At 45.1% G+C, this 25,780-nt stretch overlaps 1 protein-coding gene across 3 annotated transcripts in view; it reads left to right on the top strand.

Moving 5' to 3' along the window:
• Nup214 (nuclear pore complex protein Nup214) overlaps positions 1–25,780 on the top strand; it is a 224,563-nt gene that overhangs the window by 24,717 nt on the left and 174,066 nt on the right. For all 3 annotated transcript variants that reach the window (XM_084588768.1, XM_084588767.1, XM_084588769.1), the window contains exons 10-13: positions 2,582–2,702; positions 9,242–9,397; positions 12,999–13,146; positions 16,268–16,317. In XM_084588768.1, coding sequence (XP_084444894.1) covers positions 2,582–2,702; positions 9,242–9,397; positions 12,999–13,146; positions 16,268–16,317 — 475 coding nt within the window. The remainder of the gene's footprint in view (positions 1–2,581; positions 2,703–9,241; positions 9,398–12,998; positions 13,147–16,267; positions 16,318–25,780) is intronic.

Genomic DNA, 25,780 nt, shown 5'->3' with positions numbered 1-25,780 from the left:
CCAGCATTCAGGAGAAGCCTACTTTACGCAGGAATTGAAGCCGTGGGGGAAAGAACGTAGCCCGTAAGAAAAAAAAATAGATAAAGCTGTCTGTAAACATGGAAAGGAGGCGGCTTGGACCGTTCAGAAAGTAAGAGAGAGTAAAAGTGCAGCAAGAAATAGGAAAAGGAAAGAACGGCAAACGGGCAAACATTCACAGCACTGTGCAGTATGAAGCATGAGGCAGCAGTGTTAAGAAGTGGAGGTGCAGCGTGTGTGGTCTTGCAGCACTTGACTGCCACGCACATTTATCATTTATTGCCTTTTAAAAGACAGAAACAGCAAAAAGTGACACCAGCTTTGGTTTTTCACATGAAATCAAACTTGTTTGTATTCATAGCCACGTTGTCCTCATGCTTAAGAGGTACTTTTATAAGTGAAAAAAATTGCACGAAGAGATAACAGAGAAATAGAAGGTATTTCAGCATTTTTTTCATTAAGCAACAAGACGTGTTCAGTAAAGGCCCATTTATCTACCAGACAGCATCCCTAAGACCATGTCATCACCACCAACTGATATACCTAGTAAAGGCTCTGATGTAGTAAAGATTTTTGCTAGTTCCTATGACTTTACGGTAGATAGGTTCACTGTACATTTGACACCAATATGAAGCCTTTCAAGCAATGGTGGTGAGCTTCATTGGTCCTAGGTGCCATCGCTGTGCAGTCCACGTCACTCTTTAACAGAGCCTTGCTCGTGCACCTTCTTGTTGGGTGAAAATGTTTGTGATATGAAGGTGTGCAAAATAAATGAACAGTGTATTTGTCGAATGCTATGCTGTGGACAAAGTCTGCTGCATATAATTACTTGCAACACATGGTTTGGTCTTTTGGGACTGAGCAGTCAAGGCTTGTTTGCTTGCAGCGTGGTGGTTTTTATCCTCAGCTAGCCAGCCAGCACACTGAAAGCAATAAAAAGCGTGCTTCATGGGGCGCACCTATTTCTGAAGGAGTCAGTTGTACTTGTCGGGGAATGAGCTCGGATATTACAGCAGCTTTTAGAAATGGCTTTATTTCACATGGAATATATCATAATCCCCATTACCTTAACTGAAAGCTGAAGGATTGCAATTAGAAAGCGAGGTCTTGTCTGGGTTACTTGTATGTTTCAGGACTGCGTCGGTTTTGTGCTAATGTTTACCATGTCTTGGGGAACCTCCAATTCACATTGTGGGCATTGTTGCGCTGATGTATCAACTAGCATGAAAGTCAATCACTGTAGACATGTTTGAAATCTTCAGAAAATGTTCCATTACCAACAAGTCTAATGGGTCAAAAATTGACATATTAGCCAGCGAAGAGAAAGCTTGGCAAAGTGGCAAAGTTGACTGAATTCAACTATGGATAAAGTGACCATGTTAGAAAAATGAGAAGTTATTTTTTGTATTGTAATGGTCCACACATGGGTAGCAGCAGTTGTCATGGACAGGTTTTACGTGTGAAAAAAAAAAAAAGTCAAATTAGTACATATTTTTTTTTTCTAAATTCTGTACATCACGGAGCCTAGAAGCAAAGAGCCTGCTCATACCTAGGATTTAAAGTTCTTGTTACTCGGTAATAAATGCCAGCTACCTGTGCATGTTTTATGTGACAACCTCAAGGCTTATTGCTCTGCACAAGACTTGCTGTCGACGTTGCCAACGAAAAATCATGAGCATGCCGCTGACATGTAATAGTTGGCATTGGTTGGCGGATTGTGTGGCATCATGATACTGCATGATATGGCCGAGTCGTCTGGAGCTCTTTGCAGAGAGTCAAATGAAAAACTATCCTTGGACCCTAGGATCCTGAGAGACACACTCCTCTAGGTCATGCTGGCACATACATACATACTGCTTGGTTATAACAGGGCTTTATATCTGTGTTTGGTGATCTTTCACATATAGTAGCTTACAGAGTTTGTCAATGAGTATGCGTGAGGTAATAGAAGCCCAAATTAACATAAGTGATTGAGTGGCATAAGTGCATGTACACGGGAACGCGGATACGCGAGAGGAGCTGTAGACGGGAACCATTAATGCTGTCACATCACACCCTTAAAGGTGGAGCTCATGTGTCATGGTAACTTATTAATGTGAAAGCAATACTACGCCAGGTCTAACCGCTCGTCGCTGTGTGCCTTGTCTGTGTCCGTGTCCGTGGTCCCTCATAAAAAAATCAGCCTGCCATGACGTTTGAATTCACGTTACCCTTATGCTACGGGCAGGAGCTCCAACTCTGGTCGCACCTTTCCTACGGGAGGGCGATATCAGAATCGGCCTACCAGAACCGTTTGCATTCTCGTTACCTCTATGACACGCAGGCATGTAGGGGAATAATGTAGCAGGTAAAAGAAGGTTCCGCCGTTGCTTTTTCAATTCAAATAAGGTTAACCAGAGCTAAACCACAACTAATTCTTTTTTCTTGGCATTCTGGATTGTATTTTGTGTATGAAATAAATGGATGTAATAAGTGAACTTTGAGTGAGGGAATTATGAGTTGCACTTGAGAAGTGGAATATGTATGAGATATGTACATTGTGATCATTTTGATATTTTGACAGATGCAATGGGAGCTTTGGGAGCTGGACAGTCATGGGAGGGCAGAAGTGCCACTGAGGAAAGGCGAAGAGGCCTACCCACTTGGACTGGCAGTTTCTTATAACGCCCAGCGTAGAATTACTGGTGAGCACCATCTTGGCTTGCTGCTATTCCCCATGTTTGTCTTTGCGGGATATTTCTTTCTTCCTATCTTTTTGTTCATTGTCGCCTTTATAGTCTGTGGGGAATGCGGAATGCAGCATTCTCTTGTGGTCTTTTTAGTTTGACAACTTTTTGAAGTAGGAATGTTATAAGATCAAGCTCTTATACTGTGGTCAAGATCTAAGACAAGCCACAGCACATTTGCATAAGTATCAGAAAGAGCTCCTTAATTCTATAGCTGATGAGGCATTCTTCATGTTAGATCCATGTTAGAATATCGGTGCAAACAAGAAGCCGCACTAGACTGATAAAATAGCCTTAGGAGCACTGCCGCTTTTGCATTGTTGGGAAAACTGTGTAGTCTCCGGCTTTCTTCTATTTGTATTTCCACGTAATTGGTATTTGTGCATCATTTTTGGCACGTTTCCTCCCTCGGTTCCCGGCAATTCTGAGAAAATGAGTAAAAATGAAAAAATGAAACAGCTTGGCTCTTTTAATTCGAAAGAGCGCTTGTTACAGTGTATGTTACAGGGACAGAACATTGGAATTTAGGTTTCGAATTTTTTTTTTTTGGCGCAATGGAAAGATTGATGTTTAAAATGTTCGATTCCATAACAATTTTGGTAGAAACGCTGTAGAAAAATTTAAATTTTTCGATCAGTGCGTGCGCTCGTTTTTATTTAGTCCGATGCCAGAAACCATGAGCAGCGACTGCGATGACTGGTGGTAGATAAAAAAGACGTACCAAAAACAAATATGAATTTCAGTCGCCAGACAGTAATCGGACATTTTTTTGTGTAGAGTAACGTACTTTTCAGTTTCACACTCAATGCTGTTACGGCACAATAACGCACGCCTCGTTGAAAGTTTTAGTGGGCCCTATCATCGTTTCATTCACGGAATTCCAAATACTGTGGCGCCATCTAGTGGCAAAACCTGAAAGCATGTCTCGCAGTGTGAAAGGAGGGGTTGTTTTTATTTAAGGGCGCACTGGAGTGAGTGCAAAACAATAAGTTATGACAAGCACTCCTAGAAGAAAAAAGAACAGTGTGCAGTTATGAAAATCAGCGATACCTTGTTGACATGTAGTCACGTGGGGTACTACACTGAAAGTAATAGGGTTTCTCTGCTAGATAGCGCCTCAGCTGTTTTTATGCCATTTTTAATGGCAAATTAAACTTGTAAAGCCTCTTTTCATTGATATTGCAGTGTTCGATCTGTACTATATGAGGCAAGGTCTTTTCATCTCCACCATAATCTCTTGACATATTTTGGCCAGTGTTCTGTCCCTTTAAGGGGGGACGCGGGTCTTAAACTGGTCAAAAATGGGCGAAAAATTGATTTTGAGAAAAATGCATTTTCGGAATGTCTGTACCTTTGAGCACTAGCCTTCAAAATATCAACACTGAATTCGATCGGGAAATACGGTAAAATCGACTTTTAAAACGCCACGGGAGCCTCGAAATGGCCAAAAAAGGGGTGAAAATTGTTCGAACTTCCCGCCCGCGCCGCGGATGAAGCAGCCGGCTGGCCGCCGCCATCTTGGACTTGTTTTGAAGCTTGTTTCTTTGTGCGCATTTTGCGACATCTCCAAATGACGTCGCTCAAACAGAACGACCACCGTCGCGGGTTTTCCGAAAGCCGTTTCCGGCCCGCTGATTGGCTGGAGCGCGCGCTCGCGAAGCGAGCCCCTCGTTGGCCAGCGCGACTGACGCCATTTTTTTTTGTTTGTTTTTAACGTTCTTCGTCGCGGCTATAGTGCTCTAGAATATTGGGCAGTGTGACGACCGGCGCCGGAGAGCGGGCCGCTTTTGCGATGACAAGAACCGACTCCCACGAGAGGGCGCGACGTGCAACAGGGGTGCCATGTTCGCCGCTTGGCGCATAGAGGCCGCGGGATTGCGGGGGTACAGAGGAGGGGTGCGGTTCTCTTTGAAGCGATTTTCAGATGTTACGCAATTAGTGTGATAATTAATAAAGAGGCGACTTATTCCAGGTGCTTAAACTGATCCCTGCCGTTCTTTTATGTCTATCTGGAGACATTGTGCACGCTTGGGCAGTCCTTCGGAGCAGCGCGCTATGTTTGAATCGCTATCTGAAACTCTCAACATTTCTTCTTGCGGACAGTTACAAATCGTCCAGATGAGCAATTTGTACTTAATTTTTGCAACGAAGCGTGGTGTTTTGCATTCGTTTTTCCTGTAAGGGAATAAAGCTTGGGCAGTCCTTCGGAGCAGCGCGCTATGTTTGAATCGCTATCTGAAACTCTCAACATTTCTTCCTGCGGACAGTTACAAATCGTCCAGATGAGCAATTTGTACTTAATTTTTGCAACGAAGCGTGGTGTTTTGCATTCGTTTTTCCTGTAAGGGAATAAAGGCTACTGCCCAGGAGCGCTATTAACACGCGGAGAAAAACAGTGTACATGCAAATCAAAGCTTGTGCTTCGTAAGGCCTCCTTAGGAACAGTTATTTTTTACAAACCTTATTTACGAACACCTGCTTACATTTTTCAGCTTGCGCTTATTAATACATAACAACGTTTATCTTAAATCGTCAGTAATCTGTAATATATCTCTTTAATCGGTGTTCTTTATCTGCCCTAATCACCGCTTATATAAATTACTAATACAGTGTGTGAGCAAAACACATTTATTCACTACCGTACTAATTTAAAGCACTGTGGTATTTACCGGCAAAAAAAATAAACAAGCTATACGCGACTCAAGCATTTATTCTTTGTTCGTGATTAACATATGCGTATATCACGGACATTTGTTTGCGTGCCACTAACCAAAGGGTGAACCAGCTGTTTAGATGAAAAAAAAAAAACAAAAAGTCAAGTACAGCTACGGCATTACTTCAAATAAAATGTAAAAAATGAAACCTGTCACTTACGTAATACGTTCATAGTGGGCACTTGAGTGCTGACGCTTTACTGGCATCAAATGGTACAGAGCAAACAAACAAAAATAAAAGCACTGATAATTACGCGTCGAATTGGCAGGTATGATGCAGTTCTTGGCGCGCACCGAGAGAAAGCGGAAAAATGCGAAAAAGATGACGAACACCTAATACTCAAGCAATTAATATAATGCCGAAATCAAATGCGGACATAATACGTGTTTATTCTTTGAGTGTGTGGTATGAAATATGAGTAATCGACAGGATGTACTTGCAACTAATGCTTACCGGACTATATATAATCGGGCTACTTGCCGCGGGTGCTCTTTGCAGTACTAACCAGACTATAATTGTTAACAAGGTTGATATTACACGTGAAATACTTGCAAGGGAATTTAATTATTTTCCCTTTGGGAACTCTTGTCGTGATTCGCTTACTTCGCAAACAGCGAAGCCGCAAAAACACATGAAATTTCATTGCTTCAAGTGGGAGCTTTTCTGGTGCTCCAATTAAGTAGGTAAACGTTTTGAACCTTCACATTTTACAGGAAGTTTGCACAATCTGAAGTGCAAAGCAGTCGAAAACGACCGTGCATCGAGACAAATTTTTGAGTAAATTGCGACCTAGCTTCGAACCTATAGCACTATTTTTGTTCGTGGTGAGAAACTGTGCCGGCCTCACAACCTCTCTTTCGCAGAAGGATGATCTAGCGGAAGCGAATAAGCGTATACCCTATAGCCTCTGCGTCCTCTATTTTCCGTCGTTATTTCTTTTTCAAAGCTATTCATTTTTTTTATTTTGTATGTACATAAAACAGGACTAGAGCGACCTTCTGGAGGCAATGACTTGCATATTACCGGTGGCTTGCGTACCCTAGAATGGAAACATTTTCTTGAACAATTAGGTCATCTCTACCTCCATGCGGGGTAGTCCACATTTAATTCATTCCAACTGAATGCCGACTTCTCCTGTGGCTTCAGTGACGTACTGTAGTCGGCATAGTTGGCGTGGGAAACAACGGAATGTACCATTTTGGACTGTTTTGATAATGGGGTTACTGTGACCAGTTATAGTCAGCGCTCGAACGCACGTGTTGTATGTTTCACTTCTTCATACATCCTGCCTCCAAACTGCCCTCTTTTCAAAACGACTACATTTCTGGACGTGAATTAGGTGCTTTAGGAATGCTAAAGCAAGCTGTACGGCGAGTGAAGCGTGCTGTGCGAGTCGTACGCCGGCCCTCTCCAAGCTGTTTTCTTCGGAGCCAACTCCTGTCATGTTACTTCCCCGAGGTGTTGCCGACGGCCAAAATGGAAAATAAATTAGGTGATTGCTAACAGTACTGAGCACCGTTAACCGGCATATTTGTAAAATCTTGTCGCGAACAGCTCTAGACGACGCACTAGCAAACAAGAACGTACAGTCCGCGCGGTATCCGCCCCGCCGCACAGCGCGCATACGCGGGCGCTCGGACGGCTGACACACCAGTTGCTGGTGGCGCCCTCTGCGCTGCGGTGCCTCCGTCATCGCAAAAGCGGCCCCTCGCTCCCATGCATTTCGCGGCGCGGTCGACACACTGCCCAATCTTCTAGAGCACTATATCGCGGCTGCTGCTTCGCTCGTTTATGATGCGCTTTCGCGATCGTTATCAGTCGTTCCCACAGCCGGTGCTGGTCTTTAGACGTAGCTCGGTAGACTTAGCCGTATCAGGAGTGTATAGAAAACGGAACCGCCTAGCGAGTGCGCGTCAAAGAACGAGTGCGGCGGCGTGTTCTCGACCTAGCTGCAGCACGTCCGGCGGCGTATAATCGTTTGCGAGCGGTTCAGAGGCATCAAAGATAGCATCGATAGATTTAACTGTTCAGCTGATACTCATGGTCCTCACCGGCGCTACCACTTCATTGCTTTTTTATCGCGTCGCTTCAGACGACAGGCGAGCCTGACATCGCGCCGTTGCCCGCGTTCATTTTCTGCGGACGGTTTCGCTTCCCCCCCCCCCCCCCCCCCAGATTGTCTAAGTAATTGCGTCGCTGCGCTCAAGGGGTGTGAATGTTCGAGCTTTAGCTCCAGCAAGGGACTCCGCGTGCGACCCTGCATGCGCTGTACAGCAAAGTAGCAAAGTTTCATTCTGCAACATTAGCCAATTTATTAGGTCATTCCAGTATGCCGCTGTGCTTTAGCCTTAAACTTTGTGCAGGTTTATTAATATTGCAAGACCGTTTTATCGTAATTTTGAGTTATCTGTTTGCCTTGAAGGGCACTGCCACAGGCATATGAAGTTGTAAATAACGCTTCTCCCACTGGTTCTAGTGGCGGTATATTTAGACTTTGTGGCAAGCTTTTACCAGTATTTGGGGAGGGTACTGTTATATGTTTAGTATATAGCCTTCCTCATAAAGAACAAAGCCTCACAACGATTCCATTTATATTACCATAGCTGCAGTGTAGCAAAAGTTGAAGGTTGTCTCAAAATGCAAATACGTTTTTCTCAGTGCTGTTTCTGGACACTGCACTTAGTCTTACTGTGCTTTTTCTCTACATTGTCACCGAGTGACAATGACAAATTTAGCACCACTGCAGTCTTATTGAAAAGATCAGGGGTGATCCAACACTTACATCACTCTATCGAGGTTTTTTCAAATTGCCATTAAAATAATATTGCATGTCAAAAAATTTTGCTGATTTCCTAATGGCATACACTACCTTGGCCATGGGTAATGGTGATAGTTTGTTTTATTTGACATAATCAAAATCCAAAGACAGTTTTGGAAATGGGAAGAGCATGACATTCTTGGGGAGAAATATCACAGTGAGGCTACTGATTGTTCAAGTTATAATATGTGGTCAAACTTCAAATGCCGTTTTCTCAGTTTCATATTTTTGGTCGATCTCTACAGTCTTACGCAGGGTTTTGATAACTTCTTTTTAGTTCACACAAATAACTTTGGTACCATTTTCTTCAGAGAGAAATGAAGTACCCGATGACATTTTTAGTTTTTTTAGTTTAGGCAATGGATAAATGTCAATCTGAGATTAGCTTAATGAGTTCGTTTCAAATAATGCAGCCTTTTACTCTCACCATAGTATGTGAGAATGACATGCCTTTTTGAGGAAAATGAAGGATGTCATCGGGTATGGGAAGACTTTGGCTATCAATCTATGTAATTAAAAGCAACGAAATGCAATGAGAAAGTTCATTAAAGCTGCGTAAGAAATTCACTAATTATGCTCTGGACTTTGTTAGATAACTTTTGATCTAATACCACCAGCTCAATTATAATTACATTTTTGAGATCAGGAGAGAAAACCACATCTGTGTGCAAAGTTTCGTGAGATTCTATCCATAACTAAAAAAGTTAGTTTTAAGACCCTCGTCCCCCCTTAACAGGTGATGCTGCCATATTGTGTGCCACTATTTATGCCTAGATGCATTAAGGTAAAAAGGACTCCCCTCAAGGCACAGTGACCTCACAGTTTGGATAGATCACAAAAGACAGTGAGGATTTGTATTTGGCTTTCATTGAAGTTGCTTCATGCGACAATTGCATCCGCCCACGACTATTGCTTTCTACAGCATTGTTTTAATGCGGCGTTATGATCTCTTTTGCACGTACAGGCAAGATGGAGTCATGGGCCCCAATGCCAGTTCTTTTGGTGCTGTCAACTTGTGGAGGCCTGTCCCCATTCCATATGAAAAACTTGGGCCAGGGTGTGCCTTCTCTAGTGCGGACTCCTGAACCCCTCCTGCCAACTGGCCAGCGCAGACCATTGGGTGAGTGGCATGAGCACTAAATAGTTAGGAATAAAATTTTTTATATCTCCGCTTGTAAGTATAGCATGTGTCTGTACTAGAAAGCTAATTCGCCAGCTATGGTCTGAATGTCATCACCTGCTTCTGTTTCATGCAATCTGGTTACGGTATGCTTCTGTGCTACTTTTCTAGTGATCAGTTTATTATTTTTTTTTTGTCTACATCATTTTCATACAAAAATTGTTTGAATCCATGGTTATCTTTACTGAATAGCTAATTCTTACTCTTTATTTCATGTCACCTATCAAGTGCTGAACATAGGGAAAACTCCGTTTGTTATGGTGACATACTACAGTAAAACCATACTAGAGTAAACTTGGATACAGTAAAAGCTTGTTAATTGGTTACTTCACAGAAATGAAAGAAAAGTTTGAATTATCTGAAGCTCAAATTATCGAATGGCCTTGAAAAAAACATTTTTAAATTTTTTTATTCCTCTTTATGCTATACGTACAAAAAACATGAATAAAATTCTAGAGGAGGAGGTCCCAAGACATTAGCCGTCTGGGGGACCTCTTGTGTGTGAATGTATCAAAATTCAAGAAGCACTTGCATCACAATAAATTTTTGTCGTGGGCTCAGCGGTTGTTGCCTGCTTTTTAAATGAGAACAGCGCGACAATGACTGTTTCTCACACGTCTGCCATGCATTATTGCAAGTACAATGTTGTGACTGTCAAAGCAGAACTGCTTTAAAATGGCAAGGACCTCCCTGGCATCTTTCACGTTGCTCGGCACAATAGTGGCGGTGTCCCCTCGCAAACATTTTGTGTTGTGCGCGAAAAGGCTTCACCGCACGGCATGCTTTTGATCAGCGTCTGATAGCCACAGTCACCTCGGGCTGGCGCAAACAGCACGAAGCGCATGAAAACGAAACGGACCCCATGTAGTTGGCCTATTCTTGGGGATGCTTAGGCATTTCAAAGGATTGGTAGGCAAAAGCCTAGTTGGACGTTTGGTTAAACTTTGTGCATCTTTTTTTTACGTTCTATGACATCCAGCTTTTCTAGTGCGCACTTCAGTCACCATGGTGAATATATTCCACATCCTCTTCTCTATGGCACTAAGATGAGTGGCATTTCTAGTTTGTGCCACAGTGGTGTACGAGAGAAAAGTCAGCAGTAGCATTCGTAGGACGTTCTGGAAACCGGCAGCATGCTCACCCGCCTTGTATATGTCGCTGCTTAGCTCAAAGCTTCATTACATATTGCTCTGGGTGACGACCCAACAGGCCCTAGTCACAGGCAAGAAAAGACAGTCTTTTCTTGTCTGTGACTAGGGCCTGTTGGGTCGTCACCCAGAGCAATATGTAATGAAGCTTTGAGCTAAGCAGCGACATATACAAGGCGGGTGAGCATGCTGCCGGTTTCCAGAACGTTCAACAGACGCTATCAATGGCTTTTCTCTCGTCCTCCCTAGTGCCATTTAGCCCTTTATGAAAGCCTTCAACTCTCCGACTAGCTCCGATGCCGCACTGCTCTTTCCCTTTCCTGGCGCGCTCCTTTTTTCTGTATTTCAAAATGCTACCCTGAAACTTGGAGAATTAAGGGTTTCTCCTTAAAAGTGAAACCTACATTAAGTAGTTGGCTTATTCTCAGTGACAAGGCCATCTGTCACACCTGCCATTGCGTACACGTCGTAGGTGTGTAGTCAACATTGGCAGAGCGATTCGAGGAGCTATTTTGACCATCTCTTTCCGTGCCAGTTGTACCTCGAGGCCTGCTAATCAGTGCGATACCCAAAGCATCTGTCTGATGAAACCATAGCCTTGCATGGGCATTGGCTGGGACTGGGCTTACACTGAGAGATATTCATATTTCCAAAATAATGGGGGTCTGCTCATTGAGTTTTAGTGGGAAGCCTCTCGGGTCACGCGGAACAGAGCAGGGAGTCGTTGCTACGGTCGCCGCGAACGTCTCCAGCTGTTGCTCCGATGATGGTGCCGGTTTGGTGTTACCCATTCTTTCATTGTTTTACCTGATGTTATGTTCTCCCCCTGTTATGGAGGTGTCACTGCCTCATCACTGTGCTGCCCTATCATGGAGGGCGTTTCTTGGGCCATGGGCCGGAAGCCAGGTGGCCCGGGTGCAGCGGCACATAGTTCGAATTATCTGTGGTGGAACTGTTATAGTGCAGGTTAATGGGCTTTATACATGGAATTTCATAGAGCTTTTTTTTTTTGTACGATTTTTCTGCACATCCAGGTTTTCGTTATATCTAATTTGTGTGCTAAGACTGGGAAGGGCAATGCAGACCGGAAACCAAATAAATGTAGGGGAAATCACCATTGCTCAAAGTTATAGGAGCAGGGAAGCATATTACGATAGCACTGCCGGCCTGGTGTGACTGTGGCAGCAGCCTCCACATCCACTTCGGCCAGAAGGACACATCTACGAGTGGGATGGCGAGAGAGGGTGGCGGAAGAGTCTGACAGAGGCACCATGGCCAGGCTAGGGTAGAGTGCATACGGTTACTCCGCAAACAGGCAAGGAGGCATGTGCGTCTTCACTCTCGCTCGCCAGCCACAGTTGCCCCAGGAAACCTCTCGTGACATTGGTGCTCTCCACTGTTCGCACTATTGACGTGCAAAGCCATCGATACTAGAATCTTGCAAGAAACCACGTGGCGGCGATGAGCACACACTGCTCACCCCACATATTTTTAAAGAGAAAGCTTTACTAGCTTCGTTATGTGAAATTTCATCTGTCAGCATGAACACCCCATGTTACCCGAAAAAGATGGCATCTTCGCGCAGACGGTCAACGCAGCACATTCAGACTCTGGTGCTCGAGGTGTCTGTAAAATCAACTACAGACTAGGTGAAGAGATTTGCAACATTTCAAACTGGCCATTCTTGTTTTCGACTTAGATGGTACTGCACCTTCAGAAGGCGCTCAAAAAATGTTGTCTTGAGAGAAAAAAGCAAAACACATTGAAAATGAAATTTCAGTTGTCTGATTTACATGCCAGATAGTGCAGCTTGTCCGTAAGCAACGTGGAAGGCTCTCAAATAAGCGTAGAAGCCATTGTTAGCGAACTAATAGATGTACCATATCTTCGGGGCATGCTCAGAAAATAGCGCCGAAGAAGAAAAAAAAAAGTAAATTGAAAATTAAACTTAAGTTGCCTGATTACATGCCAAACGGTGCAGCGTATCCATCCATTGGGAAAGCAGAAGGCTCTGAAATAGTTGTGCGAAGTCATTGATAGCTGGCTAACGATGCTCAATGAGTGTGTTAGAAAAAGATTTAAGTAACATAGCAGGGCCTTTCACTGGAATTTTATTGTGTTGACGGTTCTATAGCTTGAGTTTTCCAAGGAATTAGTTCCAAGATACTATTATTGTATGCGTCGATGAAGTAAATCACATTTAGTCTTTGGTCCTGTTAATATGCACTTCTGACAATTCAAACAAAAATCCCTGGTCTCTTCCAGTTAGGATTAATGAGAGTCTGCTGTAACCAGTCAATTACCAGACAGCACTCACAGAGCCATGCCATCACTTCTCGGAGCCACACTTGTTGGTCACTGTAGCTTTCAGTTGTCTGCATCACCTGTTTCAGCCAACCCTCCACAGCCAGCAGGACAGCAAACCTCGCAAGTGGCATCTCCAGTAACGTCAACTGGTTTCCTTCCTGTTGGTCATGCCATTGCGACACCTGTTGCACCTCAAGGGGCTGCTGCGGTAGCTGGTCGTGTAACAGCACACAGGTAAACACTATACACCTATTCTAACTTTGGCTTGGGCTCAAGCTGAGGGGTCGAAGGCATGCTGCTTTAACTGTGCAAAGTAGTTGTATAAATTTACATTGAGGTCATAACTAGAGATGTGCAGATAATCAAAATTTCGAATGAGTTTGCAAATAGTGTTTGCTATTCTACTTGCACTGTACCTTTACTTTTTGAACCGACTAAATGTTCAGAAATAACAGAATTGCTTGTTCTTCTTAGCCTGCATACCTGCCAACCCTCCCGATTTGCCTGAGAAACTCCAGACCTTTTTGCTTAACTTTCCAATTATACGACCACTGCCCTATAGCTGCCGATAAGTTGCCTCGTTGCCTCTGCCCACACAAAAACGGTTTTTGCAAAATCGGCACCGCAGAATATGCAACGTCATTGTAATTTCTACCATCACCATTGCCGTCATTGGCTGAGCAGGCAATCAAGGCCATATCCGGCCAAATTTGCTGTGGCTTGCTACAGTTTGTTTCCTATTGCAGTTGCTAGTGAGTGTTAGGCTTAGCTAGGCCACCTATGTGTGCTGTACAGTGTAAAGCTGGAATTGTTGATTGCTTGGAGTCATGCTGCTATCAAAGCCCAAGAAGACATATTTGCAGACGTTTTTGCAATCTTATAATTCAGAATTTTCTTAACATCAAGAAAAGGTGAACGTTTTGCATTTGGCACAATGAGTGGATGTGACGTCAGTATGTTTCACGGTAGCTGTGGAGATTCAAAGCATAAACTTGTACCGAATTGCACATAGTGCAACACAACCCTCCAGTATTTGCTGCTGGTGAAGAGCCACCAATCTAGGCTATGCTCTCAGGAAAACTACTGCTTGAACCTCTTTATAAGGGACATGCACTGGGGAGCAGTTTTTGTCTCTTATATGAGAGGTCCCTTATAAGTAGGGTACCACGCTCACATTTTCTAACCAGACATTATTTCGACGTGGGCGTCCTACGGCTAAAATACGCTAAAAAGAAGGCTATATCCTGTCGCAGAAATGTTGTTGTAGCTTTCATTTACATACTGCATTTGCTTGCTGGACAACCACACACTGACCACACTTCGCAACTTTCTTACATTTACTTATTACTGAAACAGTTGTAAATTTTGGTCTGCTTCACGGCGGGGTTGATGCTGTTCAACAGAGCCTCTTCCAGCTTGAAAGCAGACCAAGAGCCTCATGGCAGCTGGGCCAAAGCTGTATATGTTGGCGAACTGCATTTGCAGCGATTGCAAAGTGTGATCGCGACATGACGTGGCATCGTAACTAAGTTATGTGTCCGGTAACACTACAAGAACTCAAGTCAAAAAAGCTCCACACAATCGTACAAGTAGCGAAAACTGTAAAACATCACCAGCAGAATATCGCTCAGATATTTATGCTTGTTTGAGAAAGGATAACAGTGGCTGGTGAATAAGAACACTGTGGATGTCGCTGTTCAGACGAAAAATAAATGAAAAGCAAACGAGGTGTTTCATTAAAACTGGTTGAATAGCCAAAAGAGCAGTTTATTTGTCCTCGCGAGAGCAGAATCACTTCTGTTATTATGTCATTTGCTTTGGTCTTGCTTTGGCTATGTCTCGCTTTCTAGGCACAATGGCTTGTTTATGTCAGTGGCACTAGCTGAGCACTTTCTTACCAGATATAGATTTGTCACTCATACTGCAATGCAACATAATAGTAGAGAATTTCTGCTGTATTCTTCAGTCTAGTAAACACAACACCTACGGTGATTCTTCATAGGAAGCTCCATTAATTGGAGAACCCAACATGCACTCCTGGTATGCTCGCATGTGCAGTCACGCGTGTGCTCTTAGTGGCAAGCCTGAAGAGCTTCTCTACGTTACATTCCCACTTCAGGGGCTTCTTTTAGCCATTTCATAGCTGACGGACCTACTCTTTATTTGCTGAAGTTATAATTAATAATGACGGAACAGGTGTGTTTTTCTTTTGTTTTCACTGTGGCTGCTACTGAACCTGGCAATGGATGGTGCCGCATCTAATGTTAAAATGCCTGTTACAAGCAAGACTTAGTACCATACCTTAAAGTTAATTTGTCCTTTATAGCCATTTGTCTTCTACATCTAATGTCTGTTAAAAAAGAGGTCCAATTAATGGAAGTCATAGGGCGGCCAACCATTTTAGTGAATGGTGTTTCTTATACCCAGTTGTCTGTTACATCCATGTCTTGTTCGACAGTGCCTGAAAGTTTGGTAGAACCTCCCTCCCCCCTTTTTGGCATGAATAAAAGATCTCCCATTTTTTGGTTTCACTAGTTTAGCAGGTATGTAACTGGCAGCAAGCATTTCCAAATGGCACTCTCTAGTTACGTCATTTAACTTGCTCTGCCCTGCCGGGGTGGCACAGTTGTTAGGGCGCTCGACTACTGTGCCCGAGGATGCAGGATCGAATCCCAGCCTTGGTGGCCGCTTTTTGTTGGGAGCGAAAAGCTAAGCGCCCATGAGCTGTGTGATGTCAGTGCACGTTAAACCCCAGCTGGTCGAAACTTCCGGAGCCCTCCACTATGGCGTCTCTTATGTCTGAGTCACTTTGGGGCGTAAAGCCCCGTAAACCAACCAAACCATTTATTTTGTTCATCCTTGTTGAATCATCTGCCTAGGATGCAGCAAACGACACTTGTGGTAATGTGAAGTCACTGGTCCGAATTTTTTGGTTGGCGACTTTACTCGTCCTACTCTTCACTAAGTGTCAGTTTTATACAAGTTTCACACTTCACAAATGCATCACTTGTAACTATTAGGCAGTCTAAAATAGGCATGTTTGGTTTTAGCATTTGGTTTCAATTTTTGTGATGCTATTTGCAGTGTTTGCCTTTTTTTTTTTTTTTTTCATTTTTCAACACGAAGTTAACACTTGTTTCTTCACAATTTTCAAGTCATCAGAGTTCATATTCTGAGTGAATGGTTCTCTGATTTTGTTTGTTATTTAATAAGCACCCCTCCCCACATCTTTTTGAGCCTAACTTGAGCTTAACCCAAGGTAGTGGTGTTAACTGTTACCTACAAGTTTTTAACTGAATAAATGAGCATAGACTAAATCATATGATGTATATATTCCTCTTCTCTCTCTCCCCAGGAAATCATCAGTGGGCTCTTCTGCAGCTCCTCCTCAACTTGTAGGTGCAGGCAAGTAATAGACAGGTTTAATTTCTACATGTTGAAATATTGAAAACTAACTTTTGCTGCAAAATGGTGTTCAAAACTCGAGTGATGACTAAAACTTGTTTTTGTCTAAGTAGGTTTTAAGTTTTAACTCATGAGCCAGCTGGATCATTTCGGGGTGTGGTTTGACAAAAAGTTGCTGTAAGACATTACCTATGATGTAGATACATTCACGCTGGCTACTGCTCGTGACGCACCAGTGGCGGTCAGAGCGTTCAGTGCAGTGTGCTTTTGGTACTGTCATGATTCTGTTTTCTCAAAGAAAACAATCACGCAAAGAACACACAAGTTTGGAATTCAAGGGGTTTGCTTTGGAGTCACACTGTGTAATTCGTAATGCAGTGCCGATGTTGCAAATCTGAAGGTGGGGATATTCTTAATCCTGTCCACTCAGGAGGTTTCAAAGTCCCACGCCTTCGGGCTAGGCAGTGGCACCGTGCAGAATGTAGGAGACATTTTATATGAACTGAGGAGTGCGCATTTTTTCCTGTCAGTTCTGTGGTGCAATGGGTTAGCAGTGTTTCCCCTTGGCGGTAAATATTTCTTTTCTATATTTTTTTAATGATCTACCAGGGTGCAGTGATGGGCGCTCGACTACTGTTCCCAAAGTTGCGGGATCGAACATCGGCCGCGATGGCCACTTTTCGAGGGAGGTGAAAAGCAAGGCGCCCGTGTGCTATGCGATGTCGGTGCACATTAAAGAACCCCAGGTTGTCCAAATTTCCGGAGCCCTCCACTATGGCGTCTCTCATAGCATGAGTCACTTTGGGACAAACCCCACAAACCATGAACCATTTTTTTTATAATATATGAAAAGAATTAACAGCATGCAAATCAGTAATCATCATTTTTTGTATCTTTGTTTTTAGGTTGCTTTCTTTGGTGCCTTAAAGCCGAAATTATTGTTGAAAAACCAAGGTGATATGGGGGGCCAAACGCTTGTTAGGGTACTATGCTATTGGGAGAACAGAACTTTGCAGAATAACAACATGTAAATTATTCACCATCCTTCCTCGGTGTTTATTGGCTTTTAGGTTGCATTCAAAGATACTCTTTAGGGAAAATTGCCATTTAAGGAGTAATCAGGCGAGCTGGCAGCTAATTCAAAAGTAGGGACACTACACCGTTGAGAGATGAGAATTATGCGTGGCACTGACATGTAGTAGGCCTGACAGCAAGGATAAGAGAGTTCTGCCATTCCAGAGATACATGTCAATATGTTCATTATTAATTTAAACAGCGCGAACATGAAGACAAAGGACAAGATAAAAGAAAGCCACAGTACAAGCGCTTGTACTGTGGCTTTCTTTTATCTTGTCCTTTGTCTTCGTGTGCGCGCTGTTTAAATTAATAATGAATAAGTACCAACTCGCCCAACAAAGTATCTTGGTAATGTCAATATGTGTGCCTTGATGCTGTGGTTACCATCTGCCATAATGATTAAAAAGTATTTTGAAATTTCAAATATGAATCAAATATGTTTATTTGATTCGTATTCATTTCGAAAAATTGATATTCGGAGATTTTTGAATATTAGAAAATTACCAAATACACTGATAATTTTGAATATTCGAACACTACCAAATATTTAAAAGTGTTTGGATACAATGAAAAGCCATTAATTCGGCCCTCAAGGGACCATAAAAAATGTTTGAATTATTTGATGGATGGGAAAAAACAGCCCCATCATGTTTTGAGGATGCTTCACAACATAGTCCATACCGTGAACATGGAAGCATTGCGGTGAAGCGCTCAGTGCGGTGAAACTGCGTGTGACCAGCGCGATGTTTCACCATACTGGAAGCAGCGTGTGGATGCACACATGCATTGGCATTAGAACAGCGTGATGCTATTCTTATATAAAATGAAAGAACAGTGACAGACCAAGCAGCACGGTGCGATTGGCTGGACATGGGTGCCTGATCGCAGCTGCAGGATGGCGTGAAGTTTTCAGATTCGCAAAGGTCTCTTTCGGGGATTGTTGGCTGCACGGATCGTACCTCGATGCAATCCCTGGTTCTTATTAGCCTGAGCGAGACCGCCCATGTCCGAATTAATGAGCCTTATTAGCCTGAGCGAGCCCGCCCATGTCCGAATTAATGAGCGTCTGACACTATAGACTTACATGAGCATTGGCGGCGACCGCGCTCCTAGTTTGAGTTAGCCGAATTTCCATATTAACAAAGGTCAAATTAATGATATTTTACTGTATGAGCAGATCTGAAATAAACATGATAAACAGTGATTGCTATTTTTAATTTTTCTATTTTTTTAACCAATGCAATATTCAAAGGAGGCATTTTTTCTCCATATTTGTATTTGGTTCATATTTGAAAATTTCAGTATTCACACACCCCCATTAAAGGGCAACTCCGGAGGTTTTTTGACATTGGAATATTCTAATAAAAATTTTACTGTAGATTCTCCTCTCTGTCCTGACGCATTCTACAAAATTTGGCCGCCGTACGATAATCCGTTCGCGCGCAACACGACTTTAATATATGCTGTTTTCATGGCTTAAGGTGAGACTATTTCTGCTGGCGACACTGAGTTTCTGACGTCACAAACAGTATACCGGCGTTACTGTCCACTTCCCGCGTGATTATGAAATTGTGAGGCTTATATTGAACTACCTCAGACATTTTATGCAATGCTTCATGATTTCCATACACTATTTTCACCATCCAACGCATGTACGAGTGTTTTCCTAATACTGAGTGTGACGTCACCATTTCGTCAAGTGGGACGTCGTTTCTGGCCGTGAAAGCAGTTTCGGTTTCGATTTGCTGTTTTTTCTTTTTAAAAATACTTCTAATTGGAATTTCGAAAAACGGTTTTTTGCGTTGGAGTCAGGACGTGCCGAGGAATGTAGTAGTTCAACCAAAAACACAAAATGATGGAAAAACCACCGGAGTTGACCTTTAAAAGTACATGTGCCGATGAGCCTGCTTAGCATTGTCAATGGGGTTGTATTTGTCGTGGAAGTCTCCGAGTGCATTTCAGTCTTTGTCAGTTGCCGCCCTTGTCTGAAGTTTATTCCAGTGAGAAAAGGAACCTGAGGCAAAAATTTACATGTTAATTCACTTGACGGCACCTACAGTCCTATAGATGGTACAACAGCTAGTTTCAGTAACAAAATTTGTTGCACCTTCAACAGAAACAGCAATTTTAACCCTTTGACTGTCGAATATTCTGAAAAAAATTTACCCCCAGTGTCAAATTTCTGCACTTAGCGCAGTACCCATATGGCGAAATGCCACTGGGCAGAATGCAGCCGCAGTACCTGTACAGCAAAAACGTTCAAAGGGTTAATGGTTGGTTGGTTGGTTTGTGGGGTTTAACGTCCCAAAGCAACTCAGGCTATGAGAGACGCCGTAGTGGAGGACTCCAATAATTTCGACCACCTGGGGTTCTTTAACGTGCACTGACATCGCACAGCACACGGGCGCCTTGCTTTTCGCCTCCATCGAAAAGCTGCCGCCGAGGCCGGGATTCGATCCCGCGTCCTTGGGAACAGTAGACGAGCGCCGTAACCACTGCGCCACCCCGGCGGGGTCAAAGGGTTAATGCACAGTACAGTTATTAGCATCATATATATAATATGTATTGTCCTGTCTCGTTGAGATTTTTAGATTATAACAAAACATGACACTGGCAAGATATGAATGGCAGTTAGCACAAACCAAACATAGTGTAATAGAAGACTTTGAACAGGGCGCTACGCCGTGAACAGTCAAGGGAACATTCGGCGATCATCCGTAGAACTTTTGTCAGCACACGCACGAGTGTCAGCACACGCACGAGTGTCAGAGCGAGCTTCATCGTCGCTGTCTTTCCTGATCGTCAGGCGTTGAACATGGTTGTCGTCGTTCTCTTCAGCATCAGGCGCTGAACATATCAGAGCCGAATACCTGTTTTACAACTTCCCCCGGGCGAAAAGGCGCCATCCTGGCGGCTTATGACGATGTGACGATGGCAGGATCGTAGTGAGGTTTTAGGTGGTTGCTGTGTACTATTTCACGGTTGCGGCGACGGTTTTCAGTGGATGGCCTAAGGGGTTCGATGAGGTTAACGGGGGATGTTTGCTTGACAATACGGTAGGGGCCCTGATACTTGCTCAGAAGCTTGGATGAAAGGCCGGGAATGGAGGAAGGTATCCATAGCCAGACCAAAGAGTGTACGGTAAGTAGGAAGAAGTGCAGATTGATCTCGGGTGGTTTTCTGCTGTTGTTAGGCGTGAGAAGTGAAGCACCGGGCAAGCTGGCGGCATTCTTCAGCTTAAGTTGCAGCTTGTGAAACAGTCGTGAATTCGGAAGAATCCGGTCGGTACGGGAGAATGGTGTCTATGGTACAGGAGGGCTCACGACCGTGCAGGAGGAAGTATGGCGAGAATCCGGTGGTTGCTTGAGTGGCAGAGTTATAAGCAAATGTGACGAATAGAAGAACGCGGTCCCAGTTGTAGTCCCAGTCCCAGCTGGACATACATTGCCAGCATGTCGCCCATGGTGCGGTTAGAACGTTCAACCATTCCATTTGTTTCAGAAAGGAAGGCGGGACCTCTGTCACTCAGCAATTATTTGGGAGTCCCGTGGCGAAGAATGATATGATAGAGCATGAAGGAGGCAATGTCTTGGGCTGTAGCTGATGGCAAAGGCACCGTTTCGGCGTAGCGTGTGAGATGATCAATTGCAACGATTATCCAGCGATTGCCTGTTGGTGTGCTAGGAAGCGGGCTGTACATGTCGATTCCAACGCGCTCAAAGGGCTGAGCTGGGCAGGTCATCTGCTGCAGAGGAGCAGCGGGCTGGCGAGGTGGGTGTTTTCGGTGCTTGCACTCTTGGCAGGACTGGACGAACCGACGAACATAACTGTACATCCCACGCCAGTAGTACCGCTGTCGCAGTTGAGTGAAGGTTTTCAATAAGCAGGCATGGGCACACTGGGGATCGTTGTGGTAATGGTAGCAAACCACAGAGCGCAGATGGGTCAGAATTACAAGCAGCCACTTTTTACCATCCGGAAGGTAATTCCTATGGTAGAGGAGCTCGTCTCTGATGGCGAAATGGTGAGAATGAAGACGGAGAGTGTGGCCAGGAGGTCGTGACGTGCGGCCAAATAAAAAATCCAGGAGTGAAGCGATTCATGTGTCTGCGTTGCTCGGAAGTCATATTGATGGGTATGTCGGTGGGATGTAGAACGGATATAGCAGGAGTGGCTTCAGACGGCAAGGGAGAAGGCGAGAGAATATCAGCATTGGCATGTTTACGGCTAGAGCGATAGATGACGTTAATGTCGTATTCTTGGAGCCTCAGAGACCAACGGGCCAGTCGACTAGAAGGATCTTTCAAAGAAGACAGCTAGCAGAGGGAGTGATGGTGGGTGACGACATCAAAAGAACGGCCATACAAGTAGGGGCGAAATTTTACTATTGCCTAGAGGATAGCAAGACACTCTTTCTCGGTGACGGAATAGTTTGCTTCAGCTTTTGTCAAGGTCCGACTGGCGTAAGCGACTATTTACTCATCAAAGCCAGACTTCCGCTGAGCGAATACTATGCCGAGGTTGGCGCTGCTGGCATCAGTGGGGATTTCCATGGGAGAAGAAGGGTCGAAATGACGCAGGATTGCCGAAGTCGTCAGAAGGTGGCGGAGTGTTGCGAAGGCATCATCACAGGGCAGAGATCAGGCTGAAAGATAATGGCTGGACAGAAGCTTGGTGAGAGGGTTGATGATTGTGGCGGAATTGCAAACGAAGCAGTGGAAGTAAGAGCAGAGGCCGACGAAGCTGCGGAGTTGTTTCACATTAGTGGGCTTGGGAAATTCTGTCACAGCGCGCAATTTTTCCAAATCGGGAAGAACGCCATCCTTGGAGACGACATATCAGAGTATGGTTAGCTGCCATGCTCCGAAATGACACTTCTTTAAATTTAATTGGAGGCCAGTGTCGGTCAGGCATCGCAGAACTGTCTGAAGGCGCTGGAGGTGAGATGTAAAATCTGGGGAAAAGATGACAACGTTGTCCAGGTAACAAAGGCAAGTGTGCCATTTGAGCCCTCTGAGTAGGTTGTCCATCATACGTTCGAATGTGGCTGGGGCATTGCACAGTCCGAATGGCATGACGTTAAACTCTTATTAGAGTCCATCGGGCGTGACGAAAGCAGTTTTGGGGCGATTGGCCTCTGCCAGTAGCCGGAACGCAGGTATATTGAAGAAAAGAACTCAGCTCCCTGCAGGCAGTCAAGGACGTTTTTTGATACGAGGGAGAGGGTAGACGCCCTTGCGCCTGATCTTGTTCAGTCGGCGGTAGTCCATACAGAATCGGGTGGAACCGTCTTTTTTCTTGACCAGGACGACCGGAGACTCCCAAAGGTTGTGCGACGGTTGGATCACGTTGCGCTGGAGCATGTCGGTCACCTGTTCGTCAATAATGCGGCGCTCATTGGCTGAAACACGGTACGGATGCTGGCGCAAAGGGGCATGGGTGCCGGTGTCAATACAGTGAGTAACGGTAGTTGTGCGTCCCAACGAAGGTTGCTGGGAGTCGAACGAAGCCGCAAAACGTTGTAGGATAGCGACAAGCTGGGCTTGTTGTAAGGCTGTCAGGCCAGCGTCGATGGACCGGTGGAAAACTTCGAGGGAAGATGGAGTGGCGACAGGAAGAGGCGTTATGGCGCTGATGTGAAGGCCGGTGGTGGTATCGACGAAGGCATAGGTGGGAATAGATTCGAGCAAAGCAACGCTACCCAGCGACTGGCCACGGAGCAAAGTGGTAGGGCAGGGGCACGGCTTAAAAACAAAAATAGCACTTCAGCTGCGAAAAATTGTCAGCACAGCATGGGGCAGCAACACGGATTTTTGGTCAGCGCATCGTAACGAGGGTGTGTAGATAAGTGGTGTCGGAAAGAGCAGCACAATAAAGAGGCACAAGCACTGAGGAGGAAGGCGGAACGTTGGTGTCCTCAGCGACGTGCACGGTAGCGGCAGCAGCACCGGATACGTCAAAAGAAGTGGCAGTAAGGGGTGATAACTCAAGTTGAGCACGGGCGCAGTCTATTATGGCATTATGATTGGAGACGAAGTCCCATCCAAGGATGACGTTGTGCGATGAGCAGACAAGGACGAGGAATTCTAATGTGTATTGAACGTCGTCGATGACAAGGCGGGCGGTGCAGGCGTCTAATGGTCGAATGTCCTGAGCGCTGGCGGTGCGGAGAGAAACGGCAGGAAACGGCGTCCTTACCTTTTTGAGTTTGCGACAGAGGGTGTAATTGAGAACTGAAACGGCTGCGCCACTGTCTACAAGTGCTTCGACAGGAACTCCCTCAATGAATACGGTAATAATGTTGGCTGGTACGGAAACAGGTCTGGAGTTAGCCCCTGATGGCGCAGTTCTTGCCTCCGGAACTGCGGCCGTTAGTTTTCCATGTGAACAGCTTATTGGCGGCGTAGCATCTGAGAATGGGAACGACGGCCAGGAGAAGGCGAGCGGTGTGAGCAGCGATCGTAACTTGAAGAGGACTGCCGAGGAGGCTCAGGGAACATGGGCGAGGGGGACGGGGGAAGATTGTAGATTGTATGTCGACTCACGTGTATAATCGTAGGGACGAGGGCCACGACTGCGGCACAAACAAGCCACAAGGCCGGCGACTCCACAGGTGTAGCTAATAGGTCGGTTGTCTTGCGTGCGCCAGGGGTTGGAAGGCTGTGGCTGTTATCGACGACGGAGAACCGGACGATGGGATTGCAGGTTGCTGAGTTTGCTGAGGTTCCTGAAGCTCATATAGGAGGGGAGGCCGGCTGTACACAGAGGTGGCAAGGGAGGGCCTTGGCCGCACCAAAACCTCAGCGTACGTGAGAGGAGCTGCCACCAGGGTCTGCTGAGGAGGTGATGGGAGAACCTCAGCGACCTGCTCTTGTATGACACGCTGAAGAGTGGGAGTGAGCGGTAGCGCAGGCGGGCAGGTAGACAAGGAAAACTGGCATGGACTTCCTCACAAACAAACTGTTGAATGTACTGAATAAGCGACTGCTGGTCCAGGACACCGTCCCCGGAGAGAGCCAAGCTGGAAAGGGTGGCCTGCTGAAGGCCAGCACGTCGTGTGGAAAGCCGCCGTTTGCGCAGCTCATCAAAGCTTTGGCAGAAGCTGATAACATCGGACACAGTTTGGGGGTTTTTTGGCGACGAGCATCTGGAAGGCGTCATCGTCAATGCCTTGCATAATGTGCCCAGTCTTATCGGCGTCGTTCATGGTAGGGTTTACGCGCTTGCAGAGGTCGATGACATCTTCTATGAAACTGGTGAAGTTATCGCCGGTTTGTTGTGCCCGACTTTGCAAGCGTTGCTCGGCGCGAAGCTTGCATATAGCGGGACGGCCAAAAACTTCGGTCAGGCTGGTCTTGAGAGCCGTCCAGGTAGAGATGTCACTCTCATGGTTGCGAAACCATAGATTGGCAACGTCGCTCAAATAAAAGATGACGTTCGTGAGTTTCACGGTGTCATCCCACTTGTACGCACTTACGTGTTCATACGACGCCAACCAGTCTTCCACATTCGTGTCATTGGTGTTGCTGAAGATAGCTGAGTCAGGCTGACACGCTGCACCGGGACAGATGACAGGCGATGGGGTTGGCGGTCTCGGGCATCGCTCGAGGTTGAGGGGATTGCTGTCACCTCCACCACTTGTAATAGAAGACCTTGAGCAGGGTGCTACGCCGTGAACAGTCAAGGGAACGTTCAGCGATCAGTCGTAGAACTTGTCAGCACACGCACGAGCATCGGAGCGAGCTTCGTCGTCGTCTTTCCTGACAGTCAGGCGTTGAACATGGTTGTCGTCGTTCTCTTCAGCATCAGGCACTGAACATATCAGAGCCGAATACCTGTTTTACAATAGCATTAAATTTATGAAATACTGGAGAAACAATATAGTGGAATAAAAATTATGTACCTTTTAAGTATCTGTTTTGTTTTGGCATAAAAGTTTGAGAGAGGGCAGAGCATGGGGGGGGGGGGGGGGGGGGGGGTGTGTGCCAGCACTTGTTGGACAAATGTCTGAGTATTCAGTCGACTGTTGACCATGAACCGTCCATGTAAGTGTTGCTAATTTTGCAAGTGGTGGGGTTGTGTTGTTAAAGGTAACTATTTGCTGCTTGCAGTGACCTACTAAATTATGCTGGTAGATATAATGTATGGCAAACTCTCTTTAATTAGGTCTTCAAAGGACCAGCGAAAATATTCGATTAAGCGAAAGTTTGAATTGTCGAATGGGCCTGAAAAATGTTTTTAGCTGGTGAACATTAGCACGATGGTTGTCTGCATTTGAGATGAAAGCGAAGTAAGAATGATTTAGCCCAGCTTCTTCTAGCGCTTTTTCCTTTTGCACACTGACTGAAATGATGAAATGCCTTAGTCAAGGCGTCCGTTTTTGCAG

This window comes from Amblyomma maculatum, chromosome 1 (genome assembly GCF_055883805.1).
Source record: "Amblyomma maculatum isolate TAMU_Amacu chromosome 1, ASM5588380v1, whole genome shotgun sequence".
NCBI classification, from domain to species: domain Eukaryota; kingdom Metazoa; phylum Arthropoda; class Arachnida; order Ixodida; family Ixodidae; genus Amblyomma; species Amblyomma maculatum.
This window is presented reverse-complemented; position numbering and strand designations above follow the sequence as displayed.